General features: G+C 43.6%; 1 protein-coding gene across 2 annotated transcripts; it reads left to right on the top strand.

Annotated features, from left to right (window-relative positions):
• Positions 1-91: 91 nt before the first annotated feature.
• Positions 92-15,625, top strand: zgc:113210 (uncharacterized protein LOC541387 homolog). 2 transcript variants are annotated; one of them, XM_064297295.1, is made up of 11 exons: positions 153-858; positions 1,221-1,366; positions 2,120-2,246; positions 7,530-7,618; positions 7,726-7,868; positions 7,972-8,056; positions 8,200-8,359; positions 8,483-8,676; positions 9,005-9,146; positions 9,275-9,396; positions 9,643-10,060. In XM_064297295.1, exons 1-11 carry the CDS (start codon positions 504-506, stop codon positions 9,937-9,939), a joined length of 1,860 nt encoding a protein of 619 aa, XP_064153365.1. In that variant the 5' UTR covers positions 153-503; the 3' UTR covers positions 9,940-10,060. The 2 variants fall into 2 exon arrangements, with proteins under 2 accessions (XP_064153364.1, XP_064153365.1); XM_064297294.1 differs by lacking the exons at positions 7,530-7,618; positions 7,726-7,868; positions 7,972-8,056; ... (3 more) ...; positions 9,275-9,396; positions 9,643-10,060 and adding exons at positions 10,850-11,071; positions 11,397-12,451; positions 12,639-12,708; positions 13,299-13,473; positions 14,110-15,625 and having other exon boundaries at positions 92-858.
• Positions 15,626-19,392: the final 3,767 nt, after the last annotated feature.

Here is a 19,392-nt window from a genome sequence, read left to right as displayed (position 1 = left end):
GTTTTATCAATAGCATTTGTAGAAAAAAGCTTAAATCCTGTTTTATTTGTGCTTTTAATTAGTTACAATTCACGAGCATACTGTTCACATTTATTGTAGGAAAACGGACTCGTATTTTGACGTGTACACTCTTGTGAGGACCGGAAGTAGAATTGGCATCGAGGATTTCCTTCGGATCTATGCTGTACCGATGGTCCATGCATTTTGGCTAACTTAAAACGTTTGGTTTACAAACGTACCGTATGTTACGTTAGAGCAACCAGATTGTAGGTCAACTAATCTTCGTGAAGTAAATGCAATCTGTTGTGGACAATAATAATGTAATTAATGTATCATATTAACTTTATGATTTCTTTTCACAGTTAGATGAAAGCGTCCTCTACTGTCGTGCTGTTTGTTAAACGGAAGGCCTTCTTGTTTTAGTAAAAAAAAGTCCTTCCGGATTAGCCACCAGGTAATCTGCATTGTTTGTCATCATCAATCGAGTCCACTATTTCTGCAAAATGTCAATGTCTCACGAATCCGTGATCACTTTTCAAAACCAACTCGCTTCGATTATGGATGTTTTGCTTAAAAACGCAGTCTGCGAAATAACAAAGTTATTCGAAACCAGTTTATCTGAAATTCACTCTATCAATGTGACACAACGCGAGATGGAAGTCTGTGCATCAAAACTCAAACTGCAGCAAGCAGGTAAAACGCCAGAAACGGAGGAGGAATACAGTGCAAACAGTGGAAGCAACAAGACGGAGTTTGAGACTTGGGATGAACACCTTTGCTCTGGTACCATCGACGTATTCGGACACTTTGTTTCCAGCGATAATGAAAATGTGACAAAGACGTCAACGGCTGTAACGGGTAAGCAGATCTAACTTTCGTGGCATGGTAGACTAGCTAGCTGGCTGGAGTTCAGCATGCCATAATGAACGCATGGACGCTCTATAGCGAAATAGACTAAACACAGTGGTCGCAGAGCTAGCCGACACGAAGAAAATAAATGGCTAGCAAATAGCGAAACTTTTCTTGCAACTGTCACTTATGTAGCCTATGTATAATGGCATTACAAGACTTTCAAAGTTCATCTAAATGTAAACGATGAAATCTTAATTACGCTTCAGTTTCCTTTCCAAGGTACAGTAATTGTCAGTCCTCGTCAAGTTATTGATCAGGTGTAATTTAGCTGGCAAGCCAAATAGTGATCAAGGACTGTCCGAATGCAGATAAACAGGATGGTGACAGCCATTCCGAGGATCGAGACTTCGAGCAGCGTTGGAACTGCGATTTGTGGCGAGATGGAGAAAACTCAAGTTCTGAAGCAAGGATAACGCAGACCCAGCCCATCCAGGTCAAACGGGAGATCCCCGAGGTTTGTGAAAGTTTTTATCGTTACCGCAAACGTCAGCCTGAATTATCCAATAGTGGTACTATATTGTATGAATATGGCGTTGAGAAGAGCGTTTCGATATGTCTATGAACTTCTCTCAATTTTCCTTAACCGTAATGTTATTAATTTTGGATGTATAGCCTTTTGTATATTTAAGCGGAGTATGTTTATCCACTAGCCATACCATCATGCACCCTGTTCCTGCCGAATGGCTGAAGCTAAGCAGGTGTGGGCTTGGTTAATACTTTGATGGGAGACCACCTGGGAAAACTAAGTTGCTGCTGCAAGTGGTGTTGGTGGGCCAGCAGGGGGCAATCTTCCCTCTGGTTGAATTAACCCTAGTGCGGATGATGGGGACACTGTGCTGTAGGAGATGCCATCTTTCGGATGTGACGTTAAACCACAGTCCAGACTCACTGTGGTCATTAAAGAACCCATGACACTTGTCACAAAGAGTACATTCCCTGGTGTCTTGGCTAAATTCCCAACCTGGCTCTCTCAAACTTGCCACCTATTCATCCCCTGATTTAACTGGCTAATAAAAAGTTCTCTCCCTCTCCACCTTAGCTAATTTGTGAGATTTGCCTTCACTGGAATTATGGGGCCTAGCTCAAACCATGAAAAACAGCCACAGACCAAGGGGTGTCCAGATACTTTTGGTTATACAGTGTATGTTTATAGCATTTTAAACAAGAACCAGTTTTACCATGGTGATCTATGTGGTGTTCTCTGCAGACTGATTCGTGCTGCTCCGCTTGTGGAAAGATGCCTGTGTCTGTCGGGTCACTGTGCACCGCGTGCACCAGCTTCAGCCACCAGGGGGCGCACGTTGACTCCCAGACATCATCGCTTTTACAACCAGGTCTGTTTTTTGTTTTTCCACTTAAAAAAAAAAAACATCCAGAGTATAAGGCTCTATTGAGTGCTTCACTGAAGAAAATGGCTGGATGGATGGATGGATGGATAGATGACCTGAGTTATGTTGAGCCCACAATGTAGCCCTTTCACAAAGACTGATTAACAGTTCAGGATAAACTGCCAAACAGTGTGGGTATAGTGTGTGCTGTTGATGGTCTGCGTTGTGTGATAGCAATGTCAAGCTGAAAAAGACTCCGGCACATCATCAGAGGATTAATAGTATATATGGAGAATGGCATTCCCTGAGTTTTCCCTGTGTTTTTACCCCGCAACTTACATTAAATGGCTATTTTATGCCAAACTGTCCGACAGTAGAAAATAATATTGCTAATATAATTACCTTGTCCATGCTGTTCAAAACCTTCCTCCAGTGTTCGGGTCAAATCAGACAGATTTACAACTTTTCATAAATCATAAATATTGTGTTTTTCATCTGATTGCCTCAAGACCTTATGTTTTCCTCCACACTAGGCATTTGAACATATAAAATTGCTGATCACCACTTTCTTTGAATTTTGAGTGGTTTAGTCAACTTTGTTACATCTGTGGTGTTCCGGATCTAAAATGACCGCCATAGAAAATTAATGGGTAAAACTATATTATGTTCATCCAGCAGATGGAAAGCATCCCCATACACACACCCACTCACCCACACATCCACAACCACAACCCCCTCACCCCCCACCCATCTGCCCCCCACCCTTTCATCCATCCCACTGCCCCACCCGCCCCCCCACACACATTCACCCCCCCCTCCTTCTTGCACACACACACAGAGGGGGGTTGGTTCTCAATGGGCTTATGTGCCCATCCCCCCCACGTGAACCACACCTTTCAGACTAAACAATGTATCATATCTTCTCACAGACCCCATATATAAAGCTTTGGTGACTCCTCTAATTCAACGGCGTCAGAAGCTTCCCCGCACACCAGCCTCTGCCAGTCTGGTGAGGAGTGTGCAGCCCCCAGCCGCTCCCCCAACCGCTCTCCCCCAACGAGGACAAGGACAGAAAAGGAAGAGGTGCAAGCTCTGTGCCCCTAGAGACAATAAAACCAGCCACACATGCCACAAATGCCATGCCTACGTTTGCAAGACACACTCCAAACTGATCATACATTGCCACTTATGTGCGTGAACACACACACACACACACTCACACTCACACTCACAGAGGACTGTTCATGTTAATGTTCTGTTCATATGGTCTCTATGTTTCGAATTTATTTGTTTTTTTTACCGTAAATGTTCATTTAGAAATACATTTTCGGTGTCTGTTCTTTGTATATTTACTGCAGTTACTCATGTTAACCACTAGTTGGAGACATTGTTTCACAGCTTAAAAAGGTGTTAAACAAAATTTGGTGATGATTTATGGTTTTGTGTTAATATAAGAGCGGTTAAAACAGACCGGCCAAATTTGGCCGTGAACACTATAACGAACACTGGAGAAAGGTTAAGAAAAAGGCAGTAAGAAGATGTGTTGGTGTAGTCGTTTCCTATGTAGACATGTTTGATGTGCACCATCTTCACATGATAAGTTGATAAGTGGCCTGTGTTCTCCTCTTATTGCGTGACTGTGCTTGCATGTGGTCAGTTCTGCGCTTTCCTTTACTGCTGATCCCAGAGGCGTGGCTCCAAGCTAATGTGATAAAATTTGAGATCTGTGCCTTTCTTTTGACTTATTTAGATCTGTTCTCAGTCAATGAAAAAAATGATTAGAAAAGTCATAGAGGGCATAAGCCATCTTAAAATTTTCTGGCATAAAAAAATCTGCAGGTTAACAAAATATTTGCACTGAAAGATTAGGTCAGTACCCACCCCCCCCACCCACCCACCCACTTCACATTACTTATTGTGACGCAGAAGTAGTTACAAATTTAACTGAGAGGAAGTGGGATCAAAGCAGCTCACTGAGTTTGTCTGTAAGCCTTCATTGAGCCCTAACCCCTTCCTGTTCTAACTCAGAAGGCAAGCGGAAGAACTGGCACCCCAGGTGTGCTTTTCTGTGAGTTTCTGAAGCTCAGGACTGAGGAACCCTTTACTACCGCATGCGTTACTGTGGTGTGAAAGCACTGTTCTGTAGGAGCGTTTCCTCTTTATACACAAAGACCCGTCATTTTTAAACAATCACCAGCTTTCAGAACAGCTGGGCCTAGCTCTGAAAGTCAGACAATCATTATTTTGCACAGCGTCGTTTACAATCTGAGGTTCATGCAGGATCTCAGGGTCCTGTGTTCAGTAGGAATAGCAATATTAAATATCACCTTTGTAAATGATGGCAGTGACTGTACATATGGTCATTTCCTCCGCTATTAGGCTACGTTTTCTGTGTTTCAGATGAAGGAATAGAGAATGAGCTTCCTTCTATTAGTTGAGGCTCAAATCACCAGCTTAATCTCAAGAATTATCATTCGGGTTACGTTCATAAAATGGTAGCAACTGCTTTAAGTGCCAACACATTAAACTGTTTCTCTCCGATGATGCACACACAGACACACAACTCTTTGTTTCTTTGGGGGGGAAAAAATCAATATCATGTTATTGCAAAACAAAATGAAGATGGTGGTAAAAGTATTCTTGTATTGCTTGCAGTTCCATGATGCAGTTGGGCCCTTTAATGAATAAGATTTATAACCAATGAGGTACTAACACAAACTGCCTTTCATTTTTTATTTTTTTGAAAAAGTCTGGGAACAGTGGGCAATATGGTGAAATGATGTGAATTGTATGAAATCTGTGCGCTCTTCTCATATTGATTTTGTCCCATGTATTTGTATTTTGCTAATGTTGCTGTCCAGTTAGACTGTGTGCAGAAGAAGCTTTGCCAGAACAATCAAACCCTGCTCTGGAGTGAATGATCTGGGACGCCGGCCTTTAAATTAACTGTCTTTGATTGTAAACCTTAAACTGATTGGTCCGCCTGATGTATGCTGGCAATGTGTGATTTGTGTACTGAGAGTTTCAGTACCTTACTAACAGCACACACACACAGCATCTTAGCTCGCCATGTGCTGCTGGTGCCAGTAATGTTCAGTGCCGATCCTTATCCTTACTGCTGACTGATATTAAAAGTGCAGTTCTCACGCAAAATATAAGCCACCGTGTGTAAATGGGAAGTACAGTACCAGTGTGTTTGGAGAGCAATGTCGGTACTAATGTTCAAACAAAGAACTGAGAACTGTAGCTGGTTTCGAAACACTGCAAAAGGATATGCCTACGGGGCCTAATCATAACTGCACCTGAAACCGAGAACATCACACGGATGTCTGCCCACCCGGCACAGTAACCGCGGAAACGCACCGCGTGATGCCGCGGCACACTGTCATCCCCGGCCGATGCCAAATTTGGCCTGCGGCGTATTTCCTGATGAAGTGCTTTGACGCAAAACACGACTGCTGCCTTCGTGCTTCTTAGCCATAAAAACAGCCATTTGCAGATCTGCTGCGTCGAACTTTTGGATGATTCTGTGGTACAGCGTTATCTTTCTGGCATTGTTTTATTTGTGCTCGCAAACATGTGTTTGCAGAAGATAGAGCACCCTTCTGTTCAATTGTGAAGGATTTCAGGAAAAAGGGTTTCGAAGGTATTATGCCATCAAAAAAAACAAAGCAAAAAAAACCATTTCTGTCCAATCTTCCGAAAAAGTAAATGAAGCAGAATTAAAAATTTGAGTGATGATATATTTGCAATGCTCATATCCAAGTGAACCTCCACGCGGAATTTATAAGGAATGTCTTATCTTTGGATTCATTGATTGAGTTAGTTGCTTGGAATCAAGCAAGCAGTAGCAGGTTCTGGCAATTTTTATTTTGCCTTCTTTGTAACACCAGTCCCGTATGTTGAGGCTCTTGATGTTAGTCATTTGTTTGATCTCCTCATTCTTTCACGCTGGAGTTGTTCAGCAAGAATGACGAATGCCCCTTTGAATTTCAGCTGAATTATAGAATCTTTCATTTAAACATTTTCTGCGTCTCTCAAAACAAGTGGGCCGTTGACATTTGTGTTAGAATGCCAAACACATGAATATTTTACTTTAAATTAAATTTGAGGCTCACACAGTCTTGACATATTTTATACGGTGCATCGTTTTAAAAAAACCCCACTTGACTGCAGCTGACATTTCAGAATGGTTTCTAATGTCAACAAAATGTCGCTTGGTCCGTACTGCAGCTGAAGATACAAGATTTGGTTTTGCATTCTCGGACTACGGTATATAATATGTGAGTACACATGTTCTACAAATCATTTCTAAAGGAGAGCTCCACCATATATGTGATGGTTAAGCAAAGCGTTTGGTAATTTCAGTGGAATCTAAGCATTGATATACACTCACTGGCCACTTTATGAGGTACACCTATCTAGTACCGGGTTAGGACCTCCTTTTGCCCCCAGAACAGCCTGAATACTTTGAGGCATGGACTCAACAGGGTGCTGGAAGCGTTTCTTAGGGATTTTGGTCCATCCTGACTCCATAACATCACGCAGTTCTTTTAGATTTTTTGGCCACACTTTCATGCTGCAAACCTCCCTTTCCACCTCATCCCAAAGGGGCTCTATTGGGCTGCGATCCGGGGACTGTGAGGGCCACTGGTGTGAACTGAAGTCATTGCCATGTTTGTGGAACCAGCTTGAGATGATGTGTGCTTTGTGGCATGGTGCATTGTCCTGCTGGCCATAAAGAGATGCACATGGTCAGCAACAATGCTTAGTTAGATATGCTGTGGCATTGAAATGATGCTCACTTGGTATTCAGGGGGCCCATTTTGTGCCAAGAAAACATTCCTCACACCATTACACCACTACCACTGCCATGCTCTGGAGACACTTGTCAGGGTGGATCCATGGATTCATCCTGTTTACACCATGCTGCCAGAGTTGCTTAGATCATGCATCTCGCCCACTCTAATGTTTGGTTGAACAACAATCAAACCTCTTCACCGTGTCTGCATGCTGTATATATTGCGTTGCTGCCACGTGATTTGCTGAGACTCTTTGCGTTGCTTGCGTTAACCAAATAAAGGTTTACCAAATCAAGTGGCCAGTGAGTGAATATATGTGCTATATGGAAACAATCGTTTCAAACCTCATGGATCACAGTTATCTGTCCAAAATGTAGAATCTGATTTTATTTATATTTCATAGATGAAGTTGTGTGGTCACCTGGTGCAGTAGACCTACGTCTGTTAATAATGTCGATTTGTTTGTTTTTGTATGTTTTTACTGTAGGGTCAATATCTGCAGAAACAGAACACAATAACGGAAAGGCAGTCTCTTCCCACTGGACAGTTATGCCTTTTGAAAATGTGCCGACATTTGTACGTAAGATCAAATGTACCCCTAACCTTTCAATTTTTGTATACAAGTCCCCCGAACCAAAAATGAAAAACGTCCAGTGAAGGCAGTCCCTCGTTATGTGTTTTAGAATATCAGAGAGATTCTGCTGTCCCATGCAGAGGGAGAGTCTATCGTTAGAAGCCTGGATGAAGACCACTGCCTCAACCAACAGAAGAAGAACCAGATGGTGAGAATTCTCGTGTGGCACCTCATGGAGAGATTTGGCGAAACGTGAGTAAAAGTTCAACGACGTTCATTAATTTTTAATGCGATTTTAAAAATACATGGATAAATAAACGTTTTTTTTTACGGCATTTTTTTTTTGTCGTTTTAGGCCGACATCTCAAATAAAGAAGGTGCTTGCAGCATCCCTTGTGACGGAGTTTCCTTGCTTGAAGGATCCCGAGGGTGACGGCTATGTGAGTGCAAGTCCGTTCTAAACAAATTTAAAATAAAATAAAAAAAAACGGATATTTAGAACGCTGTGTAGTTTCTCAACAGATGTTATGTTCAGGGGAATAAAGCAATGAAACCCGACGGTTGAAATATGCCGATGTTTCAGGAGGCGTGGTACAGCCAAGGCAAACACCACCACCCCGCTACCGGCTATTTGGAAGAGCGGTTGCGGAACATTCGAAAGCGAATTCGGCGGCAGAGCAGAGAGCGGTCCTGTAGCGGTCGGGCGGAAGAGGACCGACCGAGCGGGAGCGTGGCGCTTCCAGGTAACACCTTTCCTTCCGAAATTTAATTTATTACTATTGCGACAACAACAACAACAACTGCAACCAGCCGCTACGACGCGGAGCGCTGTTATTTCTGACTGTTTGGAGCTGTTCTCCCGACAGAGACCAGCGTTTCTTCGGAGAGAGCTTTCCAGATGAAGGAATGGTTGAAGCACCACGCCGAGCCGCTCGGCCGGGTCCAGGAGTACATGCGGGAAACGGCCGTTCACCGGGCGAACTGGATCCGACAGAACGGGGCAAAGTCAATCGGAGAAATCTTGCAGGAGTATCCACACTTGCTGGCCACTCCTGGGATGGTATGATATTCAAGGAACTAGGCTACAGAGATGCATGATTTGGAAAATCTGTTCTAATGGCAAATAGCTTAGTTTTTGTCTGGCCATGTTGGGGAATGCTGCCCTGTTTTACATTACACCACAGATGCAAACTGCAAGCTTGCTTGCTTTATAATTACAGCTTGCTTACTTTATAATTAACCATGAGTCTAGTGAGCTATTGAGTCACAATAGCTTTTCTTGAGTTAAATAGAGTTAAAACAGGTTATAAAAATAAATGATAAATTATGAAAAATGTAACCTTAATTAAACAATAAAATTGTTTTCCCATTTTCTCCCTATGCCAAAGATCTCCCAGGATTTCGGTATTTTATATGACGGTTATGCTGACAAACTGTTCGAAAGATGGGTGCCAGTATTTGCGGAGAAAATCCTTCTGTTTGCCACAAAGGAAAAGAGGATAGAGGAATTCATACAAGACAGTTCCACAGGTGAATGTTATTTCATTTAAAAGCAGTTTCTCTGTAATTTTCCCACATGACCAGAATTAAAATCTTATGTTGTATATAATATGTGATTTAGAAATATTTTATCGTATAGTTTTTTTTTTTTTTTGCAGTGGGGGATCTTGCTTTAAAGTTGCTACCCACCATCTTGCCCCCTCCTGCCTTTAAGACTGGTAGGAAGATGAGCCGGCCGAGTTTGGAGGAGGCCAAGAAATGCTTCATCGACTGGAAACCAGTGAGTAAGGATGTGTGGATTTAAGACCCTCACATTCATAGCGTCAAGTTTATCTGCCATTCTGCTGTATTTCAGAAAAAAGCTCTCGGAAATCTCTCAAACGGTCCAGGTTCTTGCTTGTTTCACAGTTAAACGACGATTAGCTAAGCTGGAAAGTCGTCCGTTTTAAGGTCATGGTGGGGGAAATGTAATGAGGTTTAAACGACTCCCTCGAGTTACGAGTTTTAATTTCCTTTTTGTCGAAAGGCCAACACGAACATGACGGACTACCTGAGGCGCGCGGAGGTGGAGAGGCCGTACCCCTTCGTCTTGCAGCTGGGCGGCGTGCAGACGTTCGCCATCGTCCACGGACAGGCCCTCCAGCAGGGGGCGCTGCTCAGTGCGGTTGACTTCTGCTTCAAAGCTTTCCTCTGCTTTGACGTCGGCTTCCCGAAGCCCTGCGCTCCCACCTGGGAATTCCTGCAGCACGCCGTGTACGGAATCACTCCCGGAAAACCGGCCCCAAACGTCCGCGCTCTGCTGAATTTTATTTCTGCTGATTAGTTCATTAGTTCAAAATGTTTTTCTGTTCTCTTTTTCAGGCAATACAATGTGTGAGGACTTCTAATATTATTTATTAGTGAAATATGTTAAAACATGCCAATAAAAATGTATTTTGCTCTGACGGTTTGGTGAAATTAATCCTTTCACAGTACACATTTTGGTAACCGTAAACTGACATTTTAACTTAAATGGAAATTTCACGCTGGATAACAGTGACCCAGTCTACTGTATTTGGGGTTATTCTGTCCACTGATATGACCCAGCAGTTGGGGTCAAGGCTTGCCGCAGTTCATCAGTGCATTATGTTCTACATTGCGACTGTGGAGATGCAGATACTCCGTTGCGCTTTACGTGTCTGTGACCTCTGGACAGCTTGCATGGAGGGCTACTGAAAACAGGCAGGTTTTTATATTTAATTTATATATTTATAGAGTTATTATATTTAAATATGGTCCGAGACTTTAAATCACTTTATTCAAACAGAAACAGGCATAATCAGTTGGCTTACTAACTGAAAATGACTGCCCTGGAAAACCTGGCTGTAATTTCTACTGTAAAGAACTATGATTATTAATATTTATGATTTATGAAATATGAGAACTGCACCCCGCCCTCCTTGTGGGCCGACAATTAGGCAGTGAATTATTTCCGTGCCTAAACGACTCATCGACCATTTCAGATTTTGAAGCTGCTTAACTCAAGTGGACTGGGTACGTATCTTGCATAAGCTAACATTGCACATCAGTAGTTCATCAATTGGATTAGCGAAATATATCTAACCTGATTTTGTGGCTGTCTTATTTCATTGCCGACAGTCTTGAGTGACTACTACACGCTGCCAGTTTTATAGTGTTGTCAGGCGTCTCTGTCGTTGTCCTGCACCACTCAGTGTCCTCTCAAACCTGTGTAGGCATGGAGAGCCTTCGAGCGGCGATGGAGGATGTGCAAGCCGCCATTAAGAGAACACTGCCCGAGCTGGAGGCGGAGCAGCTGGGCTGTTTGGTGGAACACCTTACGGGAAATGTCGGAGTAGAGAGCAGTGGCGATCTTCAGTATGTGCGGCTGAAAGATATTCAAGACTGCTTGACGCCGATCCAGTGCCAGAGATTTCTTCAGCCCTGCAAGGAAAGAGGTGAGAGGTAGCAGAGGCATCTTAGGGTGGCATTTTTGCCAAACCCTTAAATCAGGGGTCCTCAGTTTTATATGAAAAGAGCTGGTGTGGGTGCAGTTTTTTTGTTTTAGCACAGCACTTGCAACACCTCATTCAGTTAATTCAATTAGTCTTTGGTCAAGATCATGATGAGTAGAATCGATGTGTCTTGTACTGGGCTTGTACCGAAACCTGCACCCACACAGGCTTTCCCTTTCCGGATAAGACTGTTGAGAATCTCCTCCCCCATCCCCCAACAATGACTTTTCAGCCCGGATAGTTGACGTTTTTAATCTTCTATGTTTAGATTCCGTTGGTGAACAGGCTCTGCCGAGCTGTTCGTCGTCTCCTCCGCCTTCGGAGTCGCGCGGCGGATGTAAGAGAGAACCGCCCTCCCCTCCCGTGTGTCCCGCTACCTTACCTGCCAGCCCACCGCAGGTGAACGTGAGCTCGTCGTGGGTCAGCAACTTCCAGGTGCCCTGGGAGAGGATGCCCCCGACCCTCCGGGAGGCCGTGGCCAAAGGTCACCGGCCCAGAGCGGCCGACCGGAGGCTGATGGTCCGGCTCACCGTCGACGCCATGCTCGTGTGTTGCCCCAACCCCAACAGGGCTGCCTGCGCCGAAATAGCCAAAGCCATCGTGGCGCGGCACCCCGGTACCTTCGCGGACCTGACGGAGGAAGGGGAGAAGCTGGGCAGCGGGTACCACTCCCTCCTCACCCAGCTGAAGACCCGGGTGGAGCACGTGAACAGGAACAACCTCGTGCACCGGATCCGCCGGCCCAGGAGAACCGGCGCCGGCCAGGACGGCGAGAGCGGCAGCAGGCCGGCCAGGTGCCTGCGCTCCAGAGTCGACGGGTACGGGTGCGTCAACTGGCAGCCCAAGGAGCTCCCGGAAGGGGAGACGGCGGACTCTCTCGAAGCCAAGAGGCGGACCATGGCGGCCATTTTCCACAGCTTGGGCCCCGACGGCGCGTCGGTGGCGGAGGTGGACGAGCACATGAGGCTGACGTACGTCTGCCAGCGGCGCACGATCAACGGGTGCCCTCCTCCGACCGTCGGCGAGGTCCGGGAGCGGTGGCCGTTCCTCTTCACCCGGAGGTGGCTCTGCTGGCACTTCCACACCCTCACCGGCGTCGACGTGGACAGCCGTCTGAGCGAGGCCCTCCGGACCAAGGGGAGGAGGATCGTGAGCTTCTTTCAGAGCCAGAAGGCCAAGTGGAGCCGGGACGTCCAGCGTCTGCTCGGCGAGATGCAGGGGGACTTCAGGGGGACCGACGAGAACCTCACCACCATTGCTGCCATTCTTTTGGTGATGAAACGCTTCAAGGAGAAAGAGGACTCTCTCTTCCTCTCAGCAGATGTAAGTAGTGGTGATAGACCATCCGTCCATCCTCTAAACCGCTTAATCCAAGTCAGGGTTGCGGTGGTGGATACTGATGTATGTAATTGTGATAGTGTTTCATGCAAATATGAGGAGTGTGTTTTTTTCAGAGCTTGCTTAATTCATGGGAATATGTGTTCCTCTTTCATTTTGTGTGTTCTTGTAGGCGACTGCAACAAAGGAGGACATAGAGGAGCAGCTGACTTTGCCAGTCAGCCCAAGACTCATCATGCTTGGTAATTATTTGTTTATTATGATAGTAAAGGACTACAGTTAGGGCTGGGCGATATACCTCAACAATAATGCAATAGTAGTCTTTTTTCACCATAGAGTTCTTTACTTTTCATTTAATCTTTTTCTTTTAAATTATGCCTGAAGAGGTGAATGGGCAACCAAACTAAAGAGGCTGTGTGCAATGTTTCCGGAGAAAAAAACATGACTACTGTTATCTATTGGAAGCTGATGAGACAGAAAATCTGTACCAAGGTCGTGCAGCTTCCATGTGACCATGTGATGTGTTTTTGTCTGTTGATTGGCTGTCTTATGGTCACTCAATAGATGAACAGTGGTGACATTTTTTTCCCCAAAGCATTTCACACGGCTTGTTTGTTGTTTACTCCCTCATCAGGTATAATTAAAGAGCGAAAACAACTGAAAGAAAGGCAATACACCACACAGTGGCTATGACCGGTATTGCAGGCGATAGTTATCTCGCCCATATAGTCGCCAAGCCCTAACCACAAAGTACTATATTGTGTTCTTGTACATGAGAAATAGTAGTCGGTGACTGGTTTGTAATAGTGTCCTTTATGCTTGCGTGTTTCAGGGAGTAGCCTGCTCACTGCGACCCGGTGGATGGTTAGCATGGAGGGCAAAGTGGCCTACGTGCTGGACGGCCAATCAGATTTTGCAGCTGCCCTGACCGTCCTCTTCAGCTGCTTTTACGTCTTTAACATAGAGTACCAGGAGTCGGCCTGCGCCACCCTGGAGCTCATACAGAGGTTAGCATTTAGCATTTCTGCGCGGCACTTAAACAACTTTACGTGCATAAATTATTCTTTATTATTTTATGTCTCTTTTATGTATTTCATGATGTTTTTATTTCCGAAGGACACTTTGCACGTTGGCTCTTCTATTCATTTTCTTTCGTATTTATTTCTACTCTATTTAATCCGTATTTATTTCAGAACTGCTCAGCCTGTCTGTCATTTGGTCTTCCATACTTTTCTCTTGCTCTGGAAGCCATTTTAACTGTTTAATCACCCCCCCCCCCCACCCAACACCCACCACCACCCCAAGAACACTTGGGACTGAACATAGAGTCTATAACATATACTACTGACATAGTCATGAACGTTTTAAAAGCATTTTATTTACTGATGTAACGTTGCCGTTGTCTTGTTACGGTATCGAACAGTGACCCAAGCAAAACTAATTTGGTGAACAATAAAGACAATCTGTCAGTCTAGCCGCTTTCATATTAAGTGATTGGAGTCGATGGTTGTTGTTGGAGTGCAGGGATGGTGTCTGGCTTCTGTAGGTTTGTCGAGCCGCTGAATTGTTTTTGGGATGACCCTGCTCTGCGTTTTAAGACTCGGGTCTTTGTCTGAGGCTGTGCTCTCTGGCGTCCTTCTCAGGTTCTTCGCCAGGATAAACCCGGAGTACGGGATTAAGTGCACGGCCAAAGTGGGCGTGAGCCGCAAGTCGGGCACGATCGTGCAGCGGAAGGCCGCCGCCGTCAACCCGCACGTCACCACCTTCCTCCAGCTCCTCATGGAGTTCGAGTGGAAGACCTCAAAATAACACTCAGATACACACACACACACACACACACACACACACACTCAGACACACACACACACACGTCACCACCTTCCTCCAGCACCTCATGGAGTCAGAGTGGAAGACCTCGAAATAACACTCAGACACACACACACACACACACTCAGACACACACACACACACGTCACCACCTTCCTCCAGCACCTCATGGAGTTCGAGTGGAAGACCTCAAAATAACACTCAGACACACACACACACACACACACACACACACACTCAGACACACACACACACACGTCACCACCTTCCTCCAGCACCTCATGGAGTCAGAGTGGAAGACCTCGAAATAACACTCAGACACACACACACGTCACCACCTTCCTCCAGCACCTCATGGAGTTCGAGTGGAAGACCTCGAAATAAATAACACTCAGACACACACACACGTCACCACCTTCCTCCAGCACCTCATGGAGTTCGAGTGGAAGACCTCGAAATAAATAACACTCAGACACACACACACGTCACCACCTTCCTCCAGCACCTCATGGAGTTCGAGTGGAAGACCTCGAAATAAATAACACTCAGACACACACACACGTCACCACCTTCCTCCAGCACCTCATGGAGTCAGAGTGGAAGACCTCAAAATAACACTCAGACACACACACGTCACCACCTTCCTCCAGCACTCATGGAGTTCGAGTGGAAGACCTCGAAATAAATAACACTCAGACACACAACATGTCACCACCTTCCTCCAGCACCTCATGGAGTCAGAGTGGAAGACCTCAAAATAACACTCAGACACACACACACGTCACCACCTTCCTCCAGCACCTCATGGAGTTCGAGTGGAAGACCTCGAAATAAATAACACCCAGACACACACACACGTCACCACCTTCCTCCAGCACCTCATGGAGTTCGAGTGGAAGACCTCAAAATAACACTCAGACACACACACACGTCACCACCTTCCTCCAGAACCTCATGGAGTTCGAGTGGAAGACCTCAAAATAACACTCAGATACACACACACAGACACACACACACGGCACCACCTTCCTCCAGCACCTCATGGAGTTTGAGTGGAAGACCTCAAAATAACACTCAGACACACACACACACACACACACACTCACACGTCACCACCTTCCTCCAGAACCTCCTGGAGTTCGAGTGGAAGACCTCAAAATAACACTCAGACACACACACACACACACACACACTCACACGTCACCACCTTCCTCCAGCACCTCATGGAGTTTGAGTGGAAGACCTCGAAATAAATAACACTCAGACACACACACTCACACACACACAGGGCACCACCTTCCTCCAGCACCTCATGGAGTTTGAGTGGAAGACCTCTAACATAAAACACACTCAACACACAAGCACCACCTCCTCCGCACTCATGGGTCAGGAAGACTCAAAATAACACTCAGACACACACACACACGTCATCACCTTCCACCAGCACCTCATGGAGTTTGAGTGGAAGACCTCAAAATAACACTCGGATACACACACACACACACCACACACGGCACCACCTTCCTCCAGCACCTCATGGGGTTTGAGTGGAAGACCTCAAAATAACACTCAGATATACACACACACACACACTCACACGTCACCACCTTCCTCCAGAACCTCATGGGGTTTGAGTGGAAGACCTCAAAATAAATAACACACAGACACACACCAGCACACGCACACACAGCAGACACGCAATGCAAATATAACCTTGTTATTTTTTCTCCCTCATTTGTGATAGTTGAACCTTGAATTAAATGTTATTAAATGAATAAAAAGAAAGAAAATAGACTTTGTTTTTATTACAATCTTGGAATTAAAAGGACTATAAATATTTTAATTTTTTAATTCTTTTTAACAACATTTAACAGTAAGCCAGTGCGTCAGTTCATTCCAGTAGTAATTCAAACCTGATTACAGTGGAGCTTTCTTGCTGTAAAACTGATTGCAGTAGCTACTGTAAAGCCAAAATGTTGAAACTTTCTGCCAACAGTATCCAGGGGCTGCCGATCTGAAGATTGAAGGGGTGGAAAACTTTCCCTTGAACTGATTCTTGGTCTCAACCTGTTATGTATATATGGAAAGCTTATTAATAAATTGTAATAAACTGGCTTGTCACAACTGTATGGGAGAAAGAGTTGAAGACTTGTGGTGTTGAGATTCATTGAGACTCTGTGTGGTTTAATGTGTTTTCGTCATCCAAAAATCCAGCACACCAGCTTTTACACTGGAAACGTATTCACAAAGCTTATGTGAATCCTTCAAAAACATACCAAATGAAGCTGATGCAATCTCCTAATTGTACTAAATGTGTATTGTGGAATAAAAGGTAACAAATACATATGTTGTGGGAGTGTTCTGCTTTATTTTGGTCCAGTATTTCATATTTTCTTGCAGAATTGCTACACACTGATATCTAATTTTTGCATCTTCTTTCTTTGACATATGATCTGTCTTCACTTCTGCTTCTGTTATTTCTGCTTTCTGTAGCAGCCGCTAATAAAACTATCCTTTGGTTATGGACATCCCCACATATATTAAAGGGAGATGTGTGGCTCTCCGAATATTGTTTTAACAAAATGCTGAGTGGCTTTTTAGGGACTATTAATAAATAGTTATTTTACCATTCAGTCTTGGGACTGGGGTGAATTTCCAGGATGTCTAAAATGTCATTATGTTTCTGCTTCTCTGGATTTAATCCACTATTATTAATGTCATTTAAAAAATAATTTTTTTTGTAAAACTTTGTCAGAATCTGTATTACAGTTTTGTGTTATTTTATGTTGTTATGTTTTGCCTATTGAAAATAAAATCAAAATGGAAAAAAATCAGCCTTTAAGCTCCTCTTATTGGCCTCCTCAGCACCCCGCCTCCCACATCATCTCCCTTCTCACAGGCTGAGAGGTCGGTCGGTCACTTTTAGAGGTATCTAGAGGTGATTGGTTGAAGGATTACAGTCTTTGACCTTTGACCCAGGACACACAATAGGACACACGGGACATAGTCCATTGAGAATCAATCAATTTTAATGCATCTTGCTTGCATAATTGAATGGTAAAACGAATATTTAGTGTATTTGTATTTGTGTACTAGTTTATGTTGAAACATTTGACAATGTTTTAATATAAAAACCTGTTATCTGATTTTTCTTCATATTTATTTTATTTTTTCTGGCAGAATCCCTGGAGTTTAGAGAGGCGGGGAGAAAGCGCCCTTTCGCCCAAACGGAGGACATGAGAGGTTTGAACCCGCAGCAGATGCCATCCAGAGTTACTGAGGTAAAGCCAGACTCCAGGAAGCCCGTCTGTACGTGGCACACCGCTGCCTAGTCGCATGCGTTCTGAATCAATGCCAATGGTCCTTTGTAAAGTACAACTCCAAGTTCAGGTCAATAATCTATTGATCAGCAAAAATGTCAGTCGTGTGCAGCATACCAGTGAAGTATGCTTAGTCCGCATTTGCTTGTGGAATGCTTTGCCAACTGGTCCTTTGTAAAGTACAACTCCAAGTTCAGGTCAATAACAATCTATTAATATAGCAAAAATAGTCCTTAATACAGTGTGCAGCATACCAGGTGAAAGTATGGCAGTTCAATCACACCATGGTGTTGTGTGGGCACAAGCTTTTATGCCACACACCTGAAATAGAATGCTGAAATAAAATTCACGTTCCTGTCCCTGATTGGGTGGCAGGCAAACAAATGGACACTGTTACATATGTATGTGCTGTGGATGGAAACCAAACGGTCATTGTCACCGAGACCTCCTGTCTCACACCCACTGATTACTCTGGCCTAACCCTGGTGGTGCCATCATCACAAGGCTTTGATCCTAACCCCCCCCCTTGATAATTGAATTAGGTTGATTGTGTTAGGTGACCATCCAAGAATACTGAAGCAGGAAATGTATTTTTCCTTTTTTTTTAAATTTTTTATAAATAAACTTTATTTCAATTATACAAGTCATTACAAACAATTACATGAACAAGAAAATCTAAATACATTAGGTAAAACATCTTCTATATTAAAAGTCCAGAGTTTGCCAAAGATTTGCATTGCCGTGCTTGATGTCAATTGTCCTTCGACGTTTCAGTTCTTTTAAAATGTTCTTGCATACAGATTCACTAGACACGTAGATGTGATCAATTGTCATTTTAATTCGCGTTTTCCATATGTGCTGGTTCACTAGACATATTATTAACCAGTATAAATCTTTAAGTTTATCATCAATGTTATATATCATTCCATAAAATACAGTTTCTGGTGTAATTGAGATATTAACACCAATAGATTTAATTTGTTCCCATATTTTTTCAGATCTACTGCATTCAATCAGCAGATGCTCCAAAGTTTCATCTGCATCACAATCAGGCATTGGGCAGGATTTCGTTGTAACAAAGCAACTCCATTTTACAACAGCTCTCACTCGCAATCTCCTCACTGATATTAGCCAGGCTATATCTCTCATACTTTCAGAAATGTTTTTGCTCCATATTCGTGCGACCATTCTTTCACATTCTAAAATATTTAGATATCTGTACTTTATAACTCCACCATACAGTTAATTAATTATTAAATTATATATGACCTTATTCTCAGAATGGCACCAGTCAATATTTAAATGTTTAAACTTGTCTACAAAATCACCATACATAAGTTTAAAATAAGGTTGTCCGGTTCTCGCTCTTCCTTTCTTTTTTTTTCAGTTAGTAATGTTACCGATCCAGCTAATTTGTCTGTTTATTCCACCTGCCACAATTTTACACATTGCTATTTTTAATTTGATACTTACGTCTATTGCTCCCAAACCTCCTAATTTTCTGGGTTTAAATAACAATTCTCTCCAAGTAACTTCTCTATTTGTTCCCCATATTAATTTACAACACTCTTTACTTATATATTTTTCTGTTGGTGGAAACACTGAACTTAAAAACATAATTTTTGACAGGATTAACAAATTACATATACCTATTCTAGACCTAAAGCTTGTGTTTTTACCAGACCACTTTAGAACTTCATCTTTGACTTCTTTTTCCTTTTTTTGCCAATTTGATTCACAACAACAGTATTACTAATATAGATACCTAATACCTTAATT

Source organism: Anguilla rostrata, chromosome 10, assembly GCF_018555375.3.
Source record: "Anguilla rostrata isolate EN2019 chromosome 10, ASM1855537v3, whole genome shotgun sequence".
NCBI lineage: Eukaryota > Metazoa > Chordata > Actinopteri > Anguilliformes > Anguillidae > Anguilla > Anguilla rostrata.
The sequence above is the reverse complement of the archived record's forward strand: the minus strand, read 5'-3'. Positions and strand labels throughout refer to the sequence as shown.